General features: G+C 33.8%; 1 protein-coding gene across 3 annotated transcripts; it reads right to left on the bottom strand.

Moving 5' to 3' along the window:
- Positions 1-1,823: 1,823 nt before the first annotated feature.
- On the bottom strand, positions 1,824-25,504 carry LOC143223266 (L-threonine ammonia-lyase-like). Of its 3 annotated transcripts, none has more exons than XM_076451009.1 (14): positions 25,321-25,504; positions 25,027-25,147; positions 22,688-22,957; positions 22,333-22,403; positions 21,733-21,778; positions 20,639-20,824; positions 20,262-20,317; positions 18,322-18,484; positions 13,162-13,252; positions 12,428-12,503; positions 11,046-11,171; positions 10,206-10,373; positions 7,941-7,998; positions 1,824-2,225 (listed from the first exon to the last, which is right to left on the bottom strand). In XM_076451009.1, the coding sequence occupies exons 3-14, from the start codon at positions 22,898-22,900 to the stop codon at positions 2,115-2,117; spliced, it is 1,365 nt and encodes a 454-aa protein (XP_076307124.1). In that variant the 5' UTR covers positions 22,901-22,957; positions 25,027-25,147; positions 25,321-25,504; the 3' UTR covers positions 1,824-2,114. The 3 variants fall into 3 exon arrangements, with proteins under 3 accessions (XP_076307124.1, XP_076307122.1, XP_076307123.1); XM_076451007.1 differs by having other exon boundaries at positions 25,073-25,147; positions 25,321-25,503; XM_076451008.1 differs by having other exon boundaries at positions 25,073-25,147; positions 25,334-25,503.
- Between the last annotated feature and the right edge of the window lie 1,592 nt (positions 25,505-27,096).

The raw sequence follows: 27,096 nt of genomic DNA, 5'->3' as shown, positions 1-27,096 counted from the left end.
TTAGTTTTAGGCTTCAATGTTATATTCATATTTACTTTCATATGAACAATGTGAAAGTTCTTATACAGATTTAATAACCACATATATTAAGATTGCTTCTAAGTATGTATCCAAGTGAGACGTTTTGACAATAATAAAATTATCGTCTATTTAGGTATTTATTCTCTCCGTTAATATGTGAATAAAATAATTTTAGGTGAACTTTTGTTATTTTATATTTCCTGCATTTTACTCAAGTTGTCATATTCACTGATATAATTTCTTTATTTTTATTGTAATAGCTCTCCATTGGCTCAGCTGTAAGTATGTTGTTTTCACAACACTAAAATTCAGGTTTGATACTCATGGTGGGCAAGGCACAAATATCTTATTATGTAGGTTTGTGTTTAACAAACCAATTATTACAATATAATTTGATTATTTTAAAAGTTTGCAGTTGGTATAAAAATATCTTGCATGCTGTTTAAATTAGAGAAATTGGCCATGAAAAAAAATGTTTTCTGGATTTTAGAGTGTAAAAATTATCAAACATATATTTAGACCCACATATAAAATCATAACTTATGCATAACCTTGAACGTTCCTAAATAGAAATTAATAATAAAAAACAGAGAGACAGGGGCAGACTTTATATTTAATTTTTATTGGTAGCGAGTTAATTGTTTAAATATCTTCTTTTGCCCTAGTTAGTGTTAAAATTGTAAGAAATCCACATCACACTCAATTCCTTCTTATTTGTTACTTGGACAAGTGAAATTTCTTAAAAACTTTTGTAACCATGTTATTGTAACCATGTTAAATATTAGTTACATGCATAATAGCCAACAGGAGATTTCTCAAAGTTACTTAACACAACAATACACTATTATATAGCATATTTATGGGTCAGTTACTTAGAGTATGAAAAATACACATTACTGTTTTTGATTTTTTTTAGCTGGTTGAAATGGTGACCGACTTGATACACAATATGGACATTCTCTGAGGAACTAAATATTACAAATTGACAAATTTGTTTTGTTACTTATCAGTACTTTTTTTTTTTGCATATCTTCACTCTCCATTTTTAGATCTTGTCACAGTAAGTAAAACTGACACTAAATAATGTAACTATTAAATCATGGGCATGAAGTTTATATCATAGTTGCAAACATAAAATAAATCAGATATTTTGCTTTTAAAATACATCTTAATTATTATTATTATTAATTGTGTTGGGTTATAATAACAAGGTTTTACTATTATTGTTTTGCTTTAGTTGAATGATAATTTTATTTAAAGCAGAAAATTTAAGTATTTTACAGTATATACATCATTTGCCAAACATTTAGGACTAAAGTTTGTTATCTGATTTATTTTGTAATGACTAACAACATTTTTATACTTAAAAACACACTTGCATTGTTTATTAACACTTTTTTTTCATTTTTAGGTCAACCTGTAGATGACCTAGGAAGGTCAAAACATGTTCTCTGCTTATCAATAAGTGATAATACTCATACCAGCTGTTCTGAGATACCTTTTTATTTCAAGTGGGTTTCACATCAAGAGTAGAAGAAATTATTTTGTGATTTTCACACTCATGTATTCTATTTTCTGACGTCTGAGCTTCCACAAGGATGTTGGTGGGAGAGAATTATCAAGACTGATGAAAGAAATTTATTTTTGAATTTGAGACTTCAAATCAGTTGAGATCTCTTAAAATTCAACGACCTTATAATTCAACCAATTAGAAAACATTTGTGTAAAACAGACAGACAGAAATTGAAGAATAAATGCACATTCACACATCTGACCTAAAAAGTTTTAAGTAAGCTTTAGAATGACTGACAAATTAAATATTTATTCAAGAATTCTGTAGATGCACCTGTATGAAATCAGCAAGATTGTCATAATCATTTGGTTGTAAATCAAAATCAAAAGTTTGTTGTTGTTCTAACTTGAAAAAGGAACTGAATACAGTATCATACCCTCAGCATCATTAAGGAAAGGTGAATACTACAATACAAAACAATTAAAGTTATTTTGTTTATTAGTCAGAGTCAATAATGAACAGATATTATAGACTAGACACAGTATAACTTTAGGCAATGCGATCATCTCTTATAATTTTATTATGATGTGTCTCCTGTGGAAACAAAGTGTACTTCATTGTAAGTGGCACGTAGGGCATTTTCTAACTCCTGGGCATGTGCACGATCTCTTGTTTCCCCTACCACCTTCACCTAAGACAGACAAACAGTTACAATTAATAAATTTAATTTTGAAATTTTTGTAATTCTGTAATATATTTGATAACATGAATATAGTCTTGTCTGATTAAATAAAAACAATAATTACATTTTTATTCTTTCCTAACATTACATGTGGTGATTAATGAAATAGCACTACGCACGACCTGAACAATTAACCAAAACCAATAACTGTTCCCTCATTAATTTATAGTACAACTTGGGATAACTTACAAGGGATTAATTATAAGAAATACCAAGTCAATGATCTGCACTTTGAAAATGTATATCTTTACTGGAAGCATTTTTTAATTTTAAATACTAGCAAAAGTAGTATGATCAAAACATAATACATCTGTAACACAAATTAACAGTATTCCATTAAAGGAGTAGCATGTAAACAGAAAACACATATTTACTTATCAGTTATAAATTTTACAGTAAGCTCTCAAAATCTGTTGCAACTGTAGCTGTTATTGTTACTTGAAAGAAATGTTTTTATTGAATTAAAGGAAAACAGAAGTGTCATTAAACAATCTTAAAAAGAATTAAAGATTTGTAATTAAAAAAACAAACAACAAATTGACCAAATCAGTAAATTAACATAATTTCCAAAACTAAAGAAGTCTAACTTAAATCTTTAAAACAGTGAAGAAAACACTCCTTTTTACCAAAAACAGCCAAGTTTCTAAAACCTACAGATATCCTAAAAATCCCAAAATGGAGTTGCCACTTCAACTTGTAACATATAATTTCTTTTCAAGAACATTGTGCTACTATATTAAAAGTGAAAAGTACAAAAAACTGACGTTTTTTGACACAGTGAAAGGCAAACTCTATTGTTAATACTAGCCTTTATTATGATAACTATGTTACCAAAACTAGTTAGCCATAAACAAAAAAGATTTTACCTTTCAGTGTACCAAAAAAATTAAATTTTGTGTTTTTACTCTTGATGTTGTAACATTTACTTGAAGATAAATCACTAAACATATTATTTCTTCAAAGACTTCACAAAGATCCACACTAATAGGTTTGCCGTGAACAAAATTCAACTAAATTCTCCTCTTTCACACGAAGGTAAAGATGGTGTTATGAACAAGAATGGGATCAAGGGGACAAGTTTGTTCATTGAAATATTTCTGTGGACTAGAAAGAATGTGTGTTAAGTTTTGTTATAAATAATGATTATGAGAAGCTTACAGACATTTATGGAAAACTAAAATAAAAGTGTAATTTTGAGTGATGCTATTGCCTGTAATATTCGTGCATTTATTAGATCAAAGAAGTCACTAGTAAAGTAAATGACAGGAGAAAAATAGTCACTCACAGAGAATATACTTGGAGCACATAGTTACAGTGTTGGATGGTTTCAGTTCTTAAATTAATTAATTTTGTCAGATGCTATGAGCAATGTAGTTACATTTGCACTTAGCAAAACATTTTTTTCTTAAAAAAATCATAACATGAATTAAATTTCATCATAAATTTGATTAGTTTAATTTTATGTTTAATTTCTATATACACTTTAAAGTATAAAGCTTAGAAACCCGGTACCATACCACTACACAGCAGAATATCTACTTCTAGAAAGTGGATTAAAATAGGTGTAATATTTTCTCCAAAGGTGAGGGAGATAAAAATGTCTCTGACTGGAAAAAAAAATCACTGTGAAATATCCTTTCATTTATTTCTTATATTTATTATGAAGTCTGCAGAAATCCAGTAGATATAAACATTTAGCCAGTTATTATTAGTATTACAAACTTAGGTATAGCATTGTCATCTGATGACACTTGTGCAGTCAACATGGCTTGAATATGTCACATATAACTTTCTTATTTTAGATAAATAAAATTCTCAAACAAATATACTCAGAGAAATACAATCGTCATTAATACAGCAAACTTCTCCAGTACTGCCTGCATCTGGAATTATGGAGACTATGGCTACACATTTTTATAGAAGTTTTAGTTTACAAAACCTAAGTGGAATGGTAAAGAAAGAGCCCTATGAACATGAATCTCAATTGAAGACCCATCCAATCCTAGCTAAGAGCATCTCTGCCCAAAGCCAGAGGTTAGGACCAGAAGGATAGGAGCTGATCTATTTCTAAATTCATAACCAGCAACATGACAAGCAAGAAGAACAATCTAATGACTGTTGACCTAAACGAGAAGATCCAGTGTTTGAAAACAAAGAGACATGGAGATAGGCTCCTTTTCTTGGAAATGTAAGAAACCATAATGTAATTGTCCGAGTGAAGCATCACCACTTATTCTCTGAAAAAGTGATGTGGAGAGAAGATTCTTCTATCCAGAAGCCCTCGAATTCCATATCCTATATAAAATCCCCACCCCTGGACATGGGGCAAGAGAGGGATGCCTACTGTCATGTTGTCCCTGTACAACCACCAATCAAGATTGAGGAGGCTGGAGAAGGAGATGGCAGTGTCAGAAAAATGGCTCATTCCATGGCATGAGGGTGTAGAAGGAAAGGTTGGGGATGAACTGAGATGTGAATTTAAAAATACCCTGAAATGGATGAGATTCTATATGGCAGTAAGAACAGACTTCTTCATTTGGATGAAATGCTTAGCTCTCACAAATTCATATAAAATAGCTAGAGTGTGAAGCTCTGTTAAGTAGTGGGAAGGAGCGAGAAGAATTCAGTCATCTATATAATGGTAAGTATGAATAATACCCACTGAGTGAAAATGATGTGAAAAGGATCTGACTATTTGGAAAATGTTGTATGGGACAGATGCAAGGCTGAATGATAAAACACGAAATTGAAAACTCTGTCTCTCGTGCACAAAATGAAAATAACAACATACAGACTCCTTGATCAAAATATAAAGACAGGCATTGGTGACATAAAACTTTGACAAGGGCACAAAGAGGCACCAGAGAGGAAAGAAATGACTGCATGATAAATTAAGGATGCTAGAGGACACAACTGAGATAAGAAAAGTCAATGACAGGTTGCCAATTGCCTGTTTTTATTCACTAATAGAAGCAAATTGGAATAAAACCCTTAAGAAAATAATTGACACCCTATAGCCTCTTTAAGCAGAAGATCCTGAATGACTTCTGTTCAATGACTGGATGTAGGGTGATTGTTAGAGAGGGAAAAGACAACTGTTATGGTAGACAATGGAGGAGGAGATGTGAATCTAAGGCCAGAATCTCCCTTGTGTTTCAGCTGAATTTGAAACTGATTCAGAATGTCTGGAAACCCAAACGGGGGATGCAGTAAACTATCTGTCAATAGACTGGGAAAGGTGGGAAGCCAATGTCTAAAGAAAAATATGGAAATGGGTCACATCCACCCAGGATTCTATGAAGTCTGGAATATCTGCAAAAATCAAATGTTAGAAAAAAGGAGCTTCTCCAAGACCTCTAAGGGCCAAAGAGGGAAAACAAGCAAGGCATCTCTTCTCCTATAAGATCCCATTAATAAATGAACCAAGAGACCAAGAAGAGAGCAAAAGCCAACAACTTTACCACAGTAGAAGTCAATAAATGAATAAGACAGCTGAGGAAACCTCTCAAATTCTTCAGATAACAGTTGCAAAGAAGATAAAAATACAAAACTGTTCTAAGGAATAGATGAACCCAGAAAAACTGTGTAAGGTTAAGACAAATAATGACATCAGACCTAGAAACCCACAGAGGAAGAAGAGGATCCACCCTTTGAGAATCTAACTATAGGTCTTTCAATCAATGGAAAGCTAAAGCATACTAATCCAATAAATGAGAAGGATAAGACATGGCAGCAGTCTCTCTCAATTGATCTGCAAATCCCTGAACATGGACAGCAACGTCTGGCAAAGGTGGAAAGACTAGATAATAAGCCTAATGACTTTCCCTTACAAATAATGAGAAGTGTCACATGTTACAGGAGATATCTCAAGATACCACAAATTTAATGTACTAATTGCAAAAAACAATGTAGGCAGCATGAGGCAGGATATCCACCCAAGGCTTAGGATTAGTTGTTCTAGCAATGGAATGAGTTGGAAAAATAGTCTGAGTTCTCCCCAGTCTCCCTACATAATCTCAGCCTTTGAGCCTATAGGAGATTGAACATCAGACATCATGCAAGACTTTCTGCATACGATGGACTGGGCATCTTCCATGGAAAAGGGGGCTTCTCCTGATGCCCAAGTAACACTAAAGGTAACAGATTAGGAGTACTAGAATACTTTGTATCAGAGACATGAATGTGAGAATTCATTTGAGAAAAGTCTCATATTTTTATCGAATTTTATTATCATTATTAAAAGGTAGAGAAAATAGAATATAAACTCAAAACTCAATAAAGAAAAAAGTTGTCCAAAATATAAGTTATACGAGGGTTGTTCAAAAAATACGCGGACTGACGTCATAAAACAAAATGTACTTTATTTAGAAGTTACAGGTCTGGGACCCCTTCAAAGTACTCTCCTCCCCAACACACACACTTATCCCAACGGTGTTTCCACTTGTTGAAACAGTCCTGGTACGCTTCTTTTGTAATGTCCTCCAGCTCCTTCGTCGCATTTGCCTTAATCGCGGGAATCGTCTCAAATTTTCTTCCTTTCAAGGGTCTTTTGAGTTTGGGGAACAAGAAAAAATCGCAAGGAGCAAGGTCAGGTGAGTAGGGGGGTGGGGAAGAACAGTGATCGAGTGTTTGGCCAAAAACTCACGAGTTCTGAGGGCTGAATTTCGCAGCAACGCGGTGCATCTTCAATTTTTCGGTCAAAATCTCGTAACAAAATCCAACTGATATCCCACACTCTTCAGCAAGCTCCCTGACAGTCAAACGTCGATTTGCCCGCACCAGGGTGTTGATTTTGTCGACGTGTGGGTCGTCAGTTGACGTGGAAGGACGTCCAGGACGCTCATCATCTTCAATGGACTATCGACCATCCTTAAAACGTTCATGCCACTTGAAACATACCGTACGCTTCATAGCAACATCACCGTAAGCCGTGTTAAGCATAGCAAAAGTTTCAGTCGCAGATTTTCCAAGTTTAACACAAAATTTCACAGCAAGTCGTTGCTCCTTCAGGTCATTCATTCTGAAATCCGCCAAACGAAAAAATCGCACTTCACTTAAAACCGCGTAGCTAATACACAAATGAAAATATCTGCAATCAGGAAATGGCGTCGTAATTAGCTGATCTGTGCGAACCTAGCGACACCAAGCGGATTCCCCTGGAACCAACTGGAGCCGCGCAATTCAAACAGTCCGCGTAGTTTTTTGAACAGACCTCGTATATCACGTAAGAGAAACCAGGAAAAATCACGTAAAATGACTGTTGTAAAGTTCTGTGATCAATAAAAGTGAATATGAAATAATAACAACTTATATAGGATCTGGCATAGGGATGTAGGCAGAAAGTATCAAACAATTTTAATCATTATGGGCAATATAATGGATTATAGAGGCTAGAGCAAGTGAGTTAAGATTCATGCCAATACTCAGATGGGTAGAGAAGAAGAGCTTTTGTCAAGATAAAGCTAAAATGTGCAAGGAAATAGGTTTGTTTCAGAAGACTGTTTCTAGTCCATTTCAAACTGTTATAATATCTTTATATCATGAATTAGCATACAAGAAATATATAACAGTATATGACTACCCTTTAAAATATTATCATTCACTGACACCTTTCACAGCTAAACTCATAAACTCCATTTATCATAAGTACAGAATCCAACTTACCTGCACTGAGAATATGTCTCTTGTTAACCATGCTCTCTCATGTATAATGTCCTTGATACTGAAATGTAACATATTTAACTTAATTACTATTTATCAACGAACTAGATTTTCTTATTTGCAAAAAGAAAGAGAGATATATTTCAATTTATATATGACAAATTTCCACAGATTGTTTGTTTGCAGTTAAACACATAACTACACAAAGGTCTATCTATGCTCTGCCAACCATGGGTATCGAAACCTGGTTTCTAGCATTGTAAGTCTACAGACATACCATTGTGCCACTAGGGAGGATTTCCACATATATAAGAGGTGATCAAAACTGAAACATTTTATGGAAAGAGATATACACTACTTGTTTTTAGGCTAAATGAAAAAACTGAATGACATTAATTTGGCCTGGTATGGTCAAATAATTAGGATGCTCAACTTGCAAATTCAAATCCTCGTCCCACCAAACATGCTCACTCTTTCAGCTGTAGAGGTTTTATAATGTTGGTAAAAGAGTAGCCCCAGAATTAGCAGTGGGTGCTGATGACAAGCTGCCTTTTCTATAGTCTTACACTGCAAAATTAGGAATGGCTAGTGCAGATAGATTTGAGTGAAACTTAGAAAACAAACAAACATTTAATTATATCACTTAACTGAAAAAAAAATAACAGATGATAATGTTACCTACAAAGGTGGAAATAGGTATGCAGAAACTTTGTGCAGAACGTTTAGATATAAAAACGCTAACCCTTGTGATTTTGCATTTAATTATAAGTATCTAATCATTATTACGACTATTCCTATCACATGTTATAACAACATTGTACCATCATGCTTTCCTCACAATAACTCCTATGTGAGAATCATGAATTAGATTCAGAGTTTAATACATGAACATTCTATTTTAGTATTGATCAGAGTATGTGCTTTAAGGTTCACTTAACAATTCTAATTAAAGTTTTACTGATGTCAAATAGGTAGAAGCCCAGAATAAGATTTGAAAGTGCATGAACACACGATGCAAAGAAAATATATTGTTTCATATTTTAAATCATGGTGCATTAAAATTTAAGTTGTTTTTTTCATTTTGAAACTAAAGCTACTGTTCATCTTGTGTATCATATATTTACTTAACTAATAATTACTCAAACTGCAGTTATAATTTATTGTAATCAAGTATTCTTGTTACTCAAACAGCAGTTATAATTTATTGTAATCAAGTATTCTTGTTACTCAAACTGCAGTTATAATTTATTGTAATCAAGTATTCTTGTTACTCAAACTGCAGTTATAATTTATTGTAATCAAGTATTCTTGTTACTCAAACTGCAGTTATAATTTATTGTAATCAAGTATTCTTATTACTCAAACTGTAGTTATAATTTATTGTAATAAAGTATTCTTGTTACTCAAACTGCATTTATAATTTATTGTAATAAAGTGTTCTTGTTACTCAAACTGTAGTTATAATTTATTGTAATAGAGTATACTTGTTACTCAAACTGTATTTGCAGTTTATTGTAATAAAGTGTTCTTGTTACTCAAACTGTAGTTATAATTTATTGTAATAAAGTATTAGTGTTACTCAAACTGAATTAGCAATTTATTGTAATAATGTATTCTTGCTACTCTAGTCATAATTTGAATGAATTAGAAACAAATTTAAAATGAGTTGTGCTTTATAATTTATTAAATAAAACCAGAACATTGACAGAAATAAAAGGCTTCAAAGATTAGAAGAAATAGCACCTATTAACTTTGTAAGTAAAGAAAGTCAAATATGCAAGATGGTCAAAATGTCTTTGCCTTACCATGTCAGTAAAATAAATGAAAGAAAGTAATACATCTTTGGGTAAACACAACTTAATATACGCTTCATTTGTAAATGTAATTAATACTGCTCTACCTATAATGATATATTGCATGGAATAGCACTGCAAGCAAAGTTTTTGGCAAAATTGTGTACTTTTAAGGTTAATTATGCAAAAAATCAGTTATTTTTCAAGCACTTTCAGCAATATGTACATATTATTCCAAAAAAATATTTTTATAATTAAAGAATCTTGAGGAAATATAGCTACCCACCAACCCTCCCCATGTTTCTTAGAGCTATATTTATATTTGTGAATTTTATAATCTGGTATGGTTTCCAACTTAGTTTTATTATTTAAAGAACTAGGATGGAAGACTCTCCATGTGGATTATTTGCCTAGGCAATCCTACATTTCTCTTATAGCACAATACAGAGTCTTAAAATTTATTGATTATGCTTACCTCACTCCAATCTTTGATATCATACCAACAAGTTCGGAGATTCCACCAGGCCGATCACTCACAGTCACAGTGAACTTGATGAGACGACCATCCACTGCTAAGCCTCGCTCCAGACATCGACCAAGAACTGTGGTATCAATGTTTCCACCACACAGCGGAACCACCACACTGGAAATATATTAAAATGAAACAATTTAACATTCTAACATTAAAGAGATGTAAGAATTCCATGAAAACTTGTCAGGCAGTAACTACACTAACTACCATAACATAACTACAGTCAAAGAGGCTTTAATCAAGCCATCCAAAACATTTCAGTACCAGTTACTGATACATTTGTTTGCATGTATTCTTAATAACTATATAACAAGTTAACTGTTCATTTCTTTTTAGTAAAATACATACAAGCGACTAAAATATCACTTTTAAAAGTTTTCATTTGAACTATCTGAACATGTGAACTCTACCTAAAATATCGATAAGATACAGTTCTACTGCTGTTTCCAAGAAACTTTGAGTACCAAGGAAAGGAATTTTTATCCAATAGTAGAAAACTAGTGAGAGAAATGAAGGCTTTAACTGTTGTTCAACTCGTTTGTGAAAAAAAAGATAAGAAGGAATTCGATAACATATCAAAATATATGAGGCTGTTAATAAGCATATTGGTTTAGTATTGGTTTTCTGGTTATGCCACCAAGTAGCAATCCATGTCCTGCCAATATTAAAACTAACTTAAGCCTAATTTTTATTGTAGATACATTGGTTTATGTCATGGATAATATTGTGTTGATATTATGATTTGCTAAAAATTCGTGAATTAGGATGTAGAAGAATGCTTACTTTTTACCCTGCAGCTCAGGTAACTGTCCAGCTATGAGAGCTGCAAGACCACAGGCTCCAGCTCCTTCTACTACGGCTTTGTCCATTTCAACCAATCGTAAAATTGAAAGAGCAATAAAGGATTCTCTACAGAATAAGAAACATTTTATTAGCTCTAACATATTTAAAAAAACAAAGAATAAACCCTTCAGAGTAATTGAAAATACATATCATATGAAATACACATTGCAAGAATGTATGAACTTGAACTTTTAAATTTTTTGTGAAGTTGACTGTTTGATGTTAACCCATTCTCTATGACTGGAATGTACACTTACTAGCCCTCCAACTCCTCACCCTGTAACAAACCTTTCCCACTGTTGATGCTGTTTACACCTTCCTCTGCTGAGTCTAGATTCATCATCTTGAGTATCATCAATAGATGGAGAGCTAGCATCATCTTGTTTATTACCTCTTCATCATCACACATTTTAACACTAATTCATCTTCTAAGCTATATGATTTAAGTACATCAAACATATTTACATAGTAACTAGGGTTACTGTTTGGCACTCTAGCAATGTAGGCACAGGCATACCTTTATCATAAATTCCTCTTAAACACCTTGTTGGGTACTGAAGGGCTGAGCAGAAAACACCAAGGGAAGCCATATATCAACATTAGGTGGGATACCAATAAATATTTTACAACTCATTTTAGTACCATATGTCAGGCACAACATTTGTCCCAGTTTCAGTGTAATGGGGCAGGAACACTGGTAAATATATGTCTCAGCCAGAGTAAAAGGGTTAAGAACAAAGCTATATAATGAGCTATCTGTGCTATGTTCACCACAAATATTGAAACCCAGTTTGTTAATCTTATTGCTGAACTATTGGAGGGAGAGTAGGCTTGTGTAACAGAGCTCTATAAAGTGTCCTAAAAATAGGCAATTGTATCATCCTTTTAACAAGTTCCATTTGCTTAGTTGGAAACAATTATTAATAAATCCTAAGAACTTTATAATAACTTCAATAATATTCAAGTTTTTAAATTATAAACTAGTTTTGTAGATTTTATTAAAATGTTTTTGATCAACTAAAAATGTTAACTTTTTAATATTTGCACATCTTCTAAAATATGGGGAAAATTGCAACATGTGGCACTTTTTCAGAAAATAAAGATGAATAGTATTTATGTAAAAAATATATAAATTAGTTGATAAATTTTAACAAAAGAAAATTTTGCTCTACTATCAAAGGTTCACATGTAATTTGTACTAACCACATGGAACATTTTCTTCTGGAATATTTCTTGCAAGTTAATGAATTATACATAGATTTGATTCTCGTTTCCTTTTCAAATATTAGATTTACAGATTTGGCAACGAGTTTATGACTTACTTGACCACCACAACTTTGTCAAGTAGGTGAGCAGCTGTGTGAAAAGCATTAACACCAACCTTTGGAACAGCCAGACCTAAACCATGAAGAAAACAGAATTTCAAGTCTTATAAAGATTGTTAACTTTTAGATTAGCTTCTATGTTTGTTTCTGAAATATTTTAAAACCTTTGTGAGAAGAAAGCATTGACATATAAATATATGTTGAAAAAAAACAATTATTTAATGACTATCATAAAAGAAAATAATTATATATTCTGAGTTCAAGCTTAAAGCACTGTATAATAAGTTATTTTTTTTCTAGATGAGACACATCAATCATCATTAAATATATAAAATAGTTTTTTTGATTAAAAATCTCTCACCACAGTCTAAAACTTTGAACAATGCTAGTCATGAACACACTTTATGTATCACAGAAATATAATTATAATCTTACATATATTATTTATTATTACTTTTGAAAATGCTGACTTTTATGCAATAATCTTAGTGTTGTAATTTCTAGCTGTATGAATGAATCAAAATAGCATTTTTAAAACATTATTTATAGAAATACACATGCTGTAATTTTACACTTGTCATCATTTGCTTGTGAACAATCAAATTATTTTATCATTAACAAATATACACAATTTTATATATCTATTTATTTATAACAGAATAGATGCTAATATAGTAAAATTTTAAAACTATACTTGTAGATTAAAATGAAAACTCTCAAACAAAAATTACCATCAGCAAGAGTTGATCCTGCCTTCAAAGTTACAGGATGGCCAGCATTCATAGCAGCTGTGAAACTTGGACATCTCTCAGATTCTACTCCCTAAACATAGAAACATTATTTGAAATAATACCTATGCCAGGTAACTATTGTATATATACAGTTATACACTTTATAATAATCTCCAAATAAACAGGTCTGAATGAATTAATATTTTCTCTTGTAATTCTTACTGATAATCAGTAAGTAAACACTTAAAACTGTTTAGACACATATTGTAATTTCTATATTTTTTACTTATTTCTAATCTAAAAAAAAAATTAGTAAATGTGTAACAGCTGCATATAACTTGAAAAATGAAAGTTATAAAAACTCGAATGATTTTTATGATGGAACTATCAAGACAACGACTATCAAAGTTTTTATATTTACTGTTCTTTCTGCCAGGGGCGTAGATCGTGGGGGGGGGTGGGGTAGGTGGAATACATCCTCCCCTACAGTTTGGTCTGTTGAATTGTTTTATTGCATCATAGGTCTATAAACTGTGTGTTTGTTCTTGTGATTCTCGTGTTCTTACCAATCGAATAACATAATTAGGTCTAGATGTAGGCTTTTTCAGTAGCCGAAATGTACATTCAGTAGTCTGAAAATACTTATGCAACTACAGCACATCATGAACCACCAGATAGTTGTAAAACAAGTTTGTGCAGTAATGAAAAATCTGACACTCCACAGATACAGTGTGGAAAGCTATATCATCCAGACGCACAACTAATACCACGACAGAAAGCAAAATCTCAAAATATCAACTTCCAGGGCAAGTGGTTTGATGAGTTCCCATGGCTGCACTTCGACAATCAGATTCAAAAAGTCATATGCTTTCATTGTGCCAAGGCGGAAAATAGAGGCCTTTTTACAGGGAAATTGGAGAGGCCAGTGGAGTATACCTTCATATCCACCAGTTTTTGCAACCGGAAAAAGGCAAAAACAGAAATTCAACGAACACCGATCCTCCTCTCAGCACAGATTCGCTATATCTCCAGAAGGTTCACTTGATGCAACTCCAGTGACTGTCTAGTCACATGATGGAAAAAAGAATCAGCAGGAATAATGCAAAAGAAGTCTAGCCAAAACTTTCAGAAGTTTACATTTCATATTGCGTCAAGGTTTAGCATTACGTGGACATACTGATACAGAGGGGAACTTCCTGCAGTTAATGAAGCTTCTGGAAGAGGAAGATCCTGAGTTGACAGCCTACTTGTCAAAGAAACCCACATTCACATCACCCCAGGCTCAGAATGAAATAATGGAGATGTTCATCCATTAAATACTGAGGAACATAGCACACGAAGTGCAGCAAAGTAAAATCTTTGTATTAATGGTTGATGGCACTTAATATGTTACAGGTGCCGAACAGAAAGCAATATGTGTACGATACGTAGATGAGAACCTTGACGTCCATGAGACATTTCTTGGTTTGTACAGTGTTCCCAATACAACTGGTGAAACAATATCCTCGATTATACTTGATGTACTGAGTAGACTCAATTTATCACTGTGAGGATTAAGAGCACGAACTTATGATGGAGTCGCTAACATGAGTGGTGCGTACAGTGGATGCCAGGCAAAAATAAAAGAGAAGCAAACATCAGCTTTGTTTTTCACTGCAGAGCACACAAGGCTAATTTAATAATGCAACATGCAGTTGAAGCTTGTGAATGTGTTCAAGATTCTATCCAGTGGGTACATGAACTTGGTGTCTTGCTTCAGAGGTCAGGCAAATACAAGACAATCTTTGAAAATATTGTGTCGTCAGACAGCCACAATGGTCCAGTTAAATACATCCGCCCACTGTGTCCAACACGCTGGTTGTGCCGCCTATCTGCAATTACATGCGATAATGATCACTTCAATTACATTGTTGATTCTTTGTGTGAATTAGCAAATGAAAAATCAGATGTAGCAGTGAAAGCACGAGATCTGCTGGACAGATTTGACAAAGGAAAGACAGTTTTAGGATTGTTGATAGCTCAGCATCGATTAGCTGCATTAGAGGAACTTAACCGTGCATTCCAAGCAAAATCAGCGACGGTATCTGGCATGATTGAAGCATCTGCAATGACAGTTGAGCAATTGCGGGTGTTGCGAACAGAGGAAAATTACAACAAGATATTTGATAAAGCTGAGAAAAAGGTAACTTCCCTAGATCTGGTGCCTATTGAACTACCACGCATTCGCAGACCCACCAGAAGGATCACAGGTGATGGCTCAACACACCATTCTGCAACAGCTAGAGATTACTACAGAAGCCAATATTTTGAATTTGTGGGCACAGTAATAGAACATCTGACTACTAGATTCAATGCAGACAACAATGACTTAAGGCAATATCTGGCACTTGAGAACATGATCACATCTGGCAAGATTGACAACTCGGTTATAAACTTCTATCCAGAAATCTCTGCACAACGGGCCCCCCAGTGGCTCAGCGGTATGTCTGCGGACTTACAACGCGAAAACCTGGTTTCGATACCTGTAGTGGGCAGAGCACAGATAGTCCGTTGTGTAGTTTTGTGCTTAGTTCAAAACAACAACAACTGCACAACGGCTCGAGTTTCAGTTGTCCATGTTCAAAGGAACAACAAAAGCAGTATCTCTGAAAGGTGCGAAGGGTTTTACTGTGAAATGCATGAAACAAGCCAGCAGATGTTTAGTGAAGTGTTTCTTCTAATGAAAATTTTGCTTCTATGTCCAGTATCCAGCTGCAAATGTGAACGCAGCTTTTCTGCATTAAGACGGTCGAAGACGTGGTTAAGGTCAACTATGTCTCAGTGCCGCCTCAACCATGTGGCAGTTTGTCATACTCACAAAGATGAGGTGACAAGATAAATATAGAATAGCTTATGAAAGAATTCATAAACAGATCATCACAAAGAAGGTCTACGGTTGGGAACATGTAGACTAGAGGACTAAATGAATCTTACTTCAATGAAAAGTATGAATAATTATGTGCTACATTGTATTGATGTGTAATTTTCAAGAGTTCGCAAAGACAACATGAACAGTTTTTCAGTAGATATAAACTTATCAAAGGAAATAACTAATTTTATTAATATTTTAAAACGTAATTCATGCAATGAAAGTTATTAGTAACCTTGTCAAGTATAATGGCCATCTTTTATACTGTGCAGTGTGCAGGAATAAATTCATGTGACAGTTAATTTGTGACACATTTGTCTTTATTCTGTTAACATTTTTAAAACTGTTCATAACACCTCACTTATACAAACCTACATGGAAACCTTGAAGTATCATGGCAACAAGATTACTCTGTGACTGCATGTTTAGGCGCGACATGGCCAAGCGTGTTAAGGCGTGCGACTCGTAATCTGAGGGTCGCGGGTTCGCATCCCCGTCGCGCCAAACATGCTCGCCCTTTCAGCCTTGGGGGCGTTATAAAGTGACGGTCAATCCCACTATTCGTTGGTAAAAGAGTAGCCCAAGAGTTGACGGTGGGTGGTGATGACTAGCTGCCTTCCCTCTAGTCTTACACTGCTAAATTAGGGACGGCTAGCACAGATAGCCCTCGAGTAGCTTTGTGCGAAATTCAAAAACAAACTGCATGTTTACAGCTTTCAGGTTCACGTAATAAGAGATTACCAATTTGTAAATTGAACAGCCCACATAAGTGGTTGCAAAAATCCCCCCACCCCATCGGGTGTAAAATTCTACGTCCCTGCTTTCTGCCACCTTGGACATTGACGCGATTTATTTTGTCAAATACGTATGGCTGACAAAAACATGGTGAAATATTGTCACAAAATTATAGTTAAGAAACTACAACGTCCTTAGAAAAACCTTATGACATTTAACATTTCTGAAACTAGGATGTCAATCTTGCTCTGTTCAACGGTGGACTCAGTAGATAACTTGATTCGGCTTTTCTAGGGCACACACTTCTTTTATTCAGTCTTTACGAACAACGACGTTTTGTGTTCACAATGTAATTTATAAGCTATTGGTGCATACTTAATATTCGGTCTCTGCTTGTTAATACCACGAAATATAAACTGAATATCATTACTTCAGTCACAATTGGTGTTTGTTGAATTTGCAAACGTATATGTAAACTTTGTAGCAAACTGCTTTTAACTAACTAACTACAAATTAAACTGTCATTATGTGAAAATTTGTTTTTCTGAACCGCGACATCTATAATCAATTACTGGAAATAATATTACGACAGAGTTTAGAAAATTTAATTAGCAACAAATTTGGAAATGTTTGAAAATCAGAGTCTTACGAAAGTATCTATTACCCAAAGTCTATTTAGAACTGTTGTAAACCCTGTCTTGAATTCTTTCGCTTCTCGAACACACTTACATTTTGCTAGTGAGTACTCAACATCTCAAAGAATTCCTAACATTTCCTGCAGTACCCGTTGTTCTTGGAAGAAGTTTGCCTGAATAACTTAGTCGTTATTTTCATGAGTATATTATACTTGTGATTATATTCCAACTACCTCCTTTCGTTGCATCGATCGTACTGTAATAGGAGGCGCTAAATTATTTGAGTTAGGAAGGGGCGGATTAGACTGCTGGGACATTGTGGAAATTCCTGATGGATGGTGATCTATCGGGGAGAGGATGGGGGTGAACACTTTAAATTCTCAACTGCCGTTAATCAAGTGTTTAAATTTTCGTTGAAGGTTTATTTTATACTGCGGCATAGATGTAATCACATTACTCTTTTCAGATTTAATTTTATGTGAAATATTTTCAGTTCATGACCAACTACTAAGTCATGTAATACATGTAATAGACAATGTTTCGTACATTAAATTTTTTCCAGGGTGTATTTTGGCTCAATTGTGAACTTGATTAATAATAGTAGAACATATAGGCCGTGCAGAAACTCGCTCAGGTTTTGTGTTGTTTCTTTTCTGGAATCCCTCTCTCTATATGGTTGGAGTGCTTTGGGGGAAAATCGTCTTCCACATCATTTTTATTTTTTTTTATTTTTCTAAAAACACTCAGATTAATTTTCTTAAGCTTAGGCTTACATATAATTGATTACAAGTAATGGCAAAGCAATATAAGTAGCCCAAACAATTTTCAAATTAACAGCCAAATCTATTAAAAGTTGATACGAGAAAATATAAATCCACTTACAATAACTTTAACTTCAGGCTTTAAGCTTTTCACTGCCAGAGCTAATCCTGCTATCAATCCACCACCACCTATTGGAACCACCACAGCATCAATATCAGGCACTTGATCAATTATTTCTAAGCCCATCGTTCCTTGTCCTGCTATTATGTGTGGATGGTCATAGCTGTGATAGAACGAAACAAAAAACTGAACTTTTATACGATAGAAATGGAAAGAACTAAGTGATTTGTAATCGTAAGGACGACTAAAATAATTAATAATTTCACGAGCTACCAAACAAAGTGTAGCTGAACTAATATTAGTTTATTATTGGTTTTGTGAAAGGAATTTGTGTAGAGACAAGTTACTTGTACTCATCTCGAGCTATAGTTAGAAACAAACACTTGTTACCTATTTTGAGGTTTAGTGTTACAAACAAATATACATGATACAAAATGACTTACACCTCTGGTAAAATTACTTACAGCTTTACTAGGCTGAATTTGTTTATTCTATTGCTTTACTTCTTTGTTGTTGTTGTTGTTTTGGAATTTCGCACAAAGCTACACGAGGGCTCTTTGCGCTAGCCGTCCCTAATTTAGCAGTGTAAGACAAGAGAGAAGGCAGCTAGTCATCACCACCCATCGCCAACTATTGGGCTACTCTTTTACTAACGAATAGTGGGACCGACCATAACTTTATAACGCCTCCACGGCTGAAAGGGGCGAGCATGTCTTGTGTGACAGGGATTCAAACCCGAGACCCTCGGATTACGAGTCGAGTGTCTTAACCACCTGGCCATGTCAGGCCAGATCTCAAGTGAAATGTAAATGTGTTAATATCTAACCGATATAAAAGCCAGTGTTTGTCACGTCACACTTGATTTCTCGAAATAGAAAAAGTCATAAATGCCAAAATACATTTATCCAGATAGAAGAGTTAGATTACTGTCTGCGTATTACGTTTTCAGTGCGCAAGGGGTCATGAGTAAGTTTGGTTTGTTTTGAAATTCGCGCAAAGCTACACGAGCTCTTTCTGCGCTAGCCGTCCCTAATTTTGCAGTGTAAGACTAGAGGGAAGGAAGCTAGTCATCATCACTCACCGCCAACTCTTGGGCTACTCTTTTACCAACGAATAGTTAGATTGACCGTCACATTATAACGCTCCCACGGTTGAAAGGGCGAGCATGTTTGGTGTGACAAGGATTTGAACCCGCAACCCTCGAATTACGAGTCGAGTGCCTTAATTGCCTGGCCATGCCGGGCCCGACTAGATATAAGTGTGGTAAGTGTTGGTATAACAAACCTAAAGTAAACAAATGGCAGATACAAATATTTACTTTAGTAGACATTTTGTACAACAATTAATACATTAAAGCGTATCAAAATGTTTAGAAATGTCTAACATCAGGTCGTATAATAACATTATAAGTTTATTTATTGTTAGTATTAAATATGTAGGTTTAGTCCTAACTAAACTTAAGGTAAAAACGTACGCAAGTAAATTTATATTGTTAATTTATCTTTTTTTTTTTTACATAGGCCGTACTTAATAAAATTTTGAAGGCTTAAGTAACGTTTAGCCTAAAACAAGTGGACTTACACAAGTTACTTATTTCCGTGTCCGTGATTACAGTTCTTTTGTGCTATACCACAAAGTCTAAACAGTACGGAACAATAGGCACTTCGACGAATTTTACAGAATGTGTTCCTCATAATGTTAGTGTTATTCAACATAAATTTGGAATAATAGTAAAATTAATTCGATCTTCTCGTGTTTTAACAGCGCCATGATCAGTCATGTATCAGAAATTAAGAAAAACTACTTATTACCTGTGGTTCCAGACTTTACGGACACCCTGTAAAATTCTGTATTTAAATAATTGATGTTGCAGTAAACGTACTGATTTGATACAACTGTTTTGCGAGTTTCTGCTTGTAAAATATTAAAACGTGTCTTACCCATTCACATATACCAAACTATTTTCTTTGGAAAGTTGCATGGCATGTTCTTTTGACTGAAACAATGTAAAATAAAAGGGTAATAAACTATCTTTACTGAATATTATTATTTAATGGATTTATACTTTACTTTATTGCAGAAAGTCCTAGATTGATACTACAAAAATTACTCCTTGACATATTGTAACAGTACTTTAGTAATCTAATAATGCCTCAAATTATGTAACAATAAAATAAAATAAAATAAATTGGAAATTGCAGCTTGTTTTTATAACAATAATTTGCTTGTTTTTGAAGATGATAAAAAATTAAGAAAATAAAACTAAACACGATTCTTCTTATTTGACTAGTCTTACCTCTTATTTGAGAGGTCTTACCTCTCCAATGTCAGCTCCTTTAATAATTATTTTAGCACCAAATTGTCTGCACAAAGTAATTTTCATAATTGGTGCTATGATTGGCATGACAACAGTCACAGGGACACCTAGTTTCTGACCATGGTAACTCAGTGCTAAGGCATGGTTTCCAGCTGAAGCAGTAATTACTCCTTTCTGTTTATGTTCCTGCAAGATATACAACAGCTTACATTAAAAAAAAAACACACTTACAGTTCCTTGTAAAAATCTTCAAATAAATAAATATATTACCTCAGTGATAATGGCATGGCCAGGTGATTAAGGTACTCGCAATCTGGGGGTCGCGGGTTCCAATCTCCGTCCCACCAAACATGCTCGCCGCGGAAACGTTATAATGTACATTCAACCTCACTTTTCTTTGGTAAAAGAGTAGCCCAAAGTTGGCGTTGGGTGGTGATGATAATGACCAACTGCCTTCCCTTTAGTCTTACACTGCTAAATTAGGGATGGCTATCGCAGATAGCCCTCGTGTAGCTTTGTCCGAAATTCAAACTTACTGCTAATTCTTAAAATGATTAATTTAATTAAACAAAAACAATGGTCTATATTCTCCCCCTCCAGAAAAAAAAAAAAAAAGATTAACGAGTACAGATATTCAGCTGGAATCAAAGGTATTTTGTTTTATCTTTTTGAAGCATGAGAAAGATCAATACTCCAGAAAACCATTTAGTCCATCAAGATCACTCTTACAATAAAACCAACCAAAGTATCAAAACCACATTAAATGAAGCCCTTCAACTCCACTTTCGTATCCAACAAATGTCGTAAAATAATTAAAACCATTCCACAAGTTTATAACATGAACATTGAGTGGAATACTCATGAATGAAAACTTCAGTCTGATTATCCTTAATATTTACATACAAGTTGGCATTTCTAGCTTTTCATCTCATCACTCATACGTAAATTCTCCAAATCTACATTTTAACAAAAACAATATATACTAATAATAATAATACCAAAACAGAGAAAATACTTGTTAAAAACTTATATAAGGTTATTTACTAGCTCTCTGACTAACAGTTTGATTTTGTTTTAATTTGAAGTGTACTTACTGACGTCATCATCGTCAACATGTTCCGTGCTCCTCTTTCCTTAAAGCTGAAATCATTTCAAATATTTATAATATTAAATACTAATAATTTATCAATTAGATTTAAATGTTTCAAAACTCTAAGCACACACACACACTCCATATTGTGATGTATACGGATGTTTAAGAAATCTATTTTTTGCACCACTAACTACTTCGATTACCAGGTGGATTGAAAGAGATAACTCTATCCTGGCTGTTACAAAATACGAAAAACACAACATTAAGTTGCATAATAACAAGTATCTGGTGCTAAACAACAACAAAAATAATACTGGAAAATAAATCAACAGAATAATTATTATATATTAAATAATAGTTTTGTTTGTAGTTTCTGGTTGTTGTTGTTGTTTTGTAAAGCAAATAACACAATATAATTACGAATTTTCCTGAAGTTGTAACTTGTCTGGCATATTTTCTATACATTTTATTCATTACTTATGAAAGCGCTATTTTGTAGGACTTTTTTAAAACTGGTAAACAACTACTAAGTCACTTTTCTTATTTGAATATCTGTTACTGTGATGTTTGATGAAACATTTAAATTATGATCTATACTAACCTTCCTGTATACTGAAGAAAATCTTTCTTGAAATATACATTGCAGCCCAAAGTAGAAGACATATGTGATTTCTTTAGGAAAAATAAAATATAAATTACTGTTCCCTTAACTGAAAAACGAAAATATAGCAGCAATATTTACAGTATTATTTGCTACCTAGTTGAAGTTTTTAAATTTATGATCACCTCTTTATGAATGTCGAATACAAACACACACACACACATGTAGATATATTTTAATTATATAGCTTTAGATTTTAATATTCAAAATCCAATATTTATGGCCTTCATTCAAATAAATTAATTAAGAAAAGCAAATTAAAGGATTATTGACAAAAATTCTTCAACGAGCTTACCATACACAGTGTAGTTATGATTCCACCTTTGATTGTATATGCTGCTGAACAAATATCCTGAAATTTGATCCGAACAGGGTTAGATGGATCACATACCGGATCGAAACAATCTTCTTTAATGTCCTTACTGGCCACTGGTGATTGAGAGGATAACCCATCCATGTCATTATTACTTCCACGTGGAGAACTACAGTTGACGTTATCAGCTGGCATCGTAGTAATTTTCTCAGTATCGTATCCTATTGCTGTATCAGCTAGTTTGAGGAATATCTTAACAACATGACAGTTATTAGATATTAATGTTTGAAGGATAAAATTGCCAAAAGTAAAACAATATAAGTTGTTTATCACTTTAACAGATGCTGGATTTACAAGACTGTTTAATGTAAGAGTTATTATTTACTTCCTTTAGTCGTATAATATTTAATGATTATTATTTTTCATAACAAGAGCGTTTAAAATTAATTATTCTAAAAGCGATAGCGATAAGAAATTTCGTTACGTAACTTGGCACGAGTCGTATGGTGTGTGTAATTCAGTGTCCCGTTACTCGAGCCTTCCATATTTTTCTCGTTGCCTTTTGTGAGTATTGTTACATTTTAACGTCTCGTCTTTGTTGAAAATTCTAGGCCACAGTTGGAAATATATATATACATAGGTTATTAAATTATTAGAAGTTAAGTGAGTAAAAGTTAAGATAGTGAAAGTGATTCTGAGTTTAACCGTAAAGAGAGTTTCACAGTTTAAAAGAGGTAAATAAGCTTAATTTGTCGTCAAATAATGTTTTAAAGTAACTAAGAGGGTCCGTGTGGACTTTGAAGAAAAGGGGACAATTATTTATAGTTCTGGATATGACTAATAATTCACATAATAGAGAAAATAATTTGTCTTGTCAACTGAGTTCTAAAGTAACTAAACTTGCCTGTTTGGACTTTTGATGTAAAAGAAAATTATTTAAAGCTCTTTATACAACCGCAGTAACCCATAGGGTAAATTAAGTAATCACTTATTATATTGTGGTAACAAAAGAAAAAGGAGAATTATTTAAAACTAGATACAGATTTGATAACCAACAATGAAACGAATGCTTGTATATACGTTTGATTTGTTTTTAACATATTCTCTTAAAAAAAAAAAGATTGTGTGCTGTCGGTTTATTGTTCGAATTTATCGCCAACAAGTCACAGACACCAACTGTAGAAGGATCCCAGCTCACTTATAATAAAATCCTGACAGTAGATAAATGAGAATGTACTCTCATATATTTATATTAAGAGTCATGTAAAACAATTATAATAAAATTTTAAACACTGTTATCAGAACATTTTAAAGTAAAACCAATGTCAATTGTAGCTGAAGGATCCACTGCTTTTCGTTTCATAATTAATCCACTATTATCAAAATTATATCAAGATTACTAATTGTAAGCTAGGGAGAAAGGTGTATAGGTAATAACCCTCCCCTGTACTCTTTTACAAAACAAACATTTCGGATGTTTTATGTCACAGTGAATTTTCTGGCATGTTATTTAAATATGTTATATAGCATCTGTTCGTATAATTTCTCTTCTCTAACAACATAAGTTACCTCACATGTACAATAGAATCAGCTTGTAATAGCGTCACCATAAAGTAATAGAGCTATAAACATACGTATATAAAACATGTACAGAGACGAATGGCTGACTATATTAGGTAATTAACTTACTGTTATTAAATAATACATTACTATGTAAAGGTGATTAAGGTGAATAAAGCTTTCCAAATGACACATAGTAAATTATCTATAAAATGTCGAGAATAAACTTTAGATAACTTAAAACAGTTTGTTTGTTTGTTTTTTGGAATTTCGCACAAAGCTACTCGAGGGCTATCTGTGCTAGCCGTCCCTAATTTTGCAGTGTAAGACTAGAGGGAAGGCAGCTAGTCATCACCACCCACCGCCAACTCTTGGGCTACTCTTTTACCAACGAATAGTGGGATTGACCGTCATATTATAACGTCCCCACGGCTGGGAGGGCGAGCATGTTTAGCGCGACGCGGGTGCGAACCCGCGACCCTCGGATTACGAGTCGCACGCCTTACGCGCTAGGCCATGCCAGGCCAACTTAAAACAAAAAGTCACCACAAATGGGAAGCTTAATCAGCACGGGAACGAAATTCCAAGTGAGATACTTAAGAGCGTTAGGAAGCGTGACGGGTTATCTAACTTCTAAGATAAATAATAATAATAGTAACACAAATTAATAAATTGAAACTCAAAGAACTCAAACTTACGACGTAGCATTATCCTAGATACTCATAGTTTAAAGAAAGTTTAAATTTTCTCAGAATATTTACTTATACTTGGTTGCTGTAGTGGACTACGTCTTCACCTGAGCCTTACCTTAGGCTTACGTTACTCTCTCTGATTCAAACACAAAATATCGTCAATAAGCCTGCTTTGGTCCTTCTTGGGCCTCTGAAATTAGGTTACAGAGATTTTTATAAATAAAGACCACACCCAGCCGCAAAAATTCCGTAATCCAGTTAATATTCCTTAACACATTTATATATATAATGTGATTGTACAATCTTGTAATTTTAGTCTCTTTCTACAAACTGTTGACCGTAACAGTTACAAGCAACACTTACCCAAGTTTCTTACCTCTTACCCGAACGTTGCACTGACGAAATAAATGTCTTAGATCCACCAGTTTGGCTTAATTTAACATTCTCGTCTTCTGAGTGGCTTGAAGGAAACTTGCCTATAGTTGCTCAACAAATCAAACGGCAAATTTTGTAGGTGTGTCCTAAGATAAGGAGGTGCTCTCAATAACGTTAAATGCCCATTGTTGCTTAAGAAAGGCGATATTGTTGAACAGCTATTAATATTAGTGCCTATTCACTTAAAAAACGAGTTTAAATAGGGGTATGCAAGGGGAGGATAGTGTCGTGCCCCCTTTATATAGACAGTGCTGTTGATGAGTATTGTTTATTTCTATGTGTATGATGTAGGTGGGTGTTGATATATGTATATATATATATATAATACATGTGAGTTTAACGTAGCTCTCTAAGAGTAGTCAAATTTAAGTTCCTGTGTACGACCGTGTTTTTAAAGATAACTAATTTTATGTTTTTTAATTGAATGTTTTATAGACATTTAAGAGTCATATCGTGTAATATATTATCAACTGTGGCTTTACTATTAATGACCATAGAGATATTATATCTGGTATAAACATGTGAAAGGCGATAGCTACCTTAACATTACGGATTTTATAGATTATTGAGGTATAATCTTCATGATGAACAAACAAAGGTAAAACATCAACACGGATTTTGTAGTTCACTCCACTAAAACTTTCTCCACAGGTGTTACGCTGAACTAAACAGTTGTTGGCCATTTCTCCTTTGTTTGTTCCTAGAGCTTTTTCCAATGTTTCTGTATTACATAATTACGTGCTGCCAAGAAACACTAGTTTGAAACAGAACCATGCTTATCCCAGAGGTAATCGTGCTTGGACTGAAAACCCAGTGGTTCATGATTCGTGTCCCATTACAGCAAAAATATCCTCCGCACTTTGAAGCAGGAGCGTAGAGTGCCAGCACGGGCCCTGGAGCAAATACCTACGACGGACCCCGTTGCTTTCTGTTTCTTAACATTTTAAAGAACGTATTAAAGAAAAAAAATCCTGAACTAGGACAGCAATAAGCTCACATGTTTCTAGCTTATAATTTCTGAATTAAAGGCGATTATTCACGATAAACCTTTGAGTAATTTTGCAGGAAATTCTAAAACAAAATTTTCAAATAATTTTTGAATGAATTACAAATATATTAAATGGTTTATTTGTTATTTCTTCTGGTTCATTTCTTTGCATGTAACCTGGTTCGAGAATACTACTTCTTATCTGGAATTCTGAACCAAGCAGAGTTACAAAGCGGTTACCTGGAGTGTGCTTTATTCATTAGTAGTGCCCATCACACTAAACATGCTCGCCCCTTTAACCGTGGGTGCCTTATAATGGTACAGTCAAACCCACTATTCGATGATAAAAGAGTAGCCCAGGAGTTGGCGGTGGGTTGTAATGGCTAGCTGCCTTCCCTTTAGTCTTACACTGCTAAATTAGAGACGGCTAGTGAAATCGAACCCGATTTTACGCATACAGCTAAGCTACCGGGGGGCCGTATCATGTGAATTTAATGAATGCAAGTTCACAATTATTTTTTGTTTATTGTTATTATTTTAAAATTAGCAAATTAGCTTCTATATGAAAAATAAACATAGAATCCTGTACCTAATCATCGTATTAGAAGTTAGGTTAGATATATTACATTTATGATATTCAAGTTGTACAGTCAATTTACACAAAACTTGATCAGATCTTAGTAACAGGTAGGGAAATCTGAAATTGGTCAAGGTTT

This window comes from Tachypleus tridentatus, chromosome 8 (assembly GCF_004210375.1).
Source record: "Tachypleus tridentatus isolate NWPU-2018 chromosome 8, ASM421037v1, whole genome shotgun sequence".
NCBI classification, from domain to species: domain Eukaryota; kingdom Metazoa; phylum Arthropoda; class Merostomata; order Xiphosura; family Limulidae; genus Tachypleus; species Tachypleus tridentatus.
The sequence above is the reverse complement of the archived record's forward strand: the minus strand, read 5'-3'. Positions and strand labels throughout refer to the sequence as shown.

Bases quoted from the DNA above. Each gene is read 5' to 3' on its own strand.
- LOC143223266 (XM_076451009.1), bottom strand. From the start codon at position 22,900: ATGCCAGCTGATAACGTCAACTGTAGTTCTCCACGTGGAAGTAATAAT. The intron at 22,404-22,687 runs GTAAGCTCGTTG...TTTTTCCTAAAG, and splicing joins TCATAACTACACTGTGTATG to AAATCACATATGTCTTCTAC. The intron at 13,253-18,321 runs GTAAGTGGATTT...TTCTATGTTTAG, and splicing joins AGCCTGAAGTTAAAGTTATT to GGAGTAGAATCTGAGAGATG.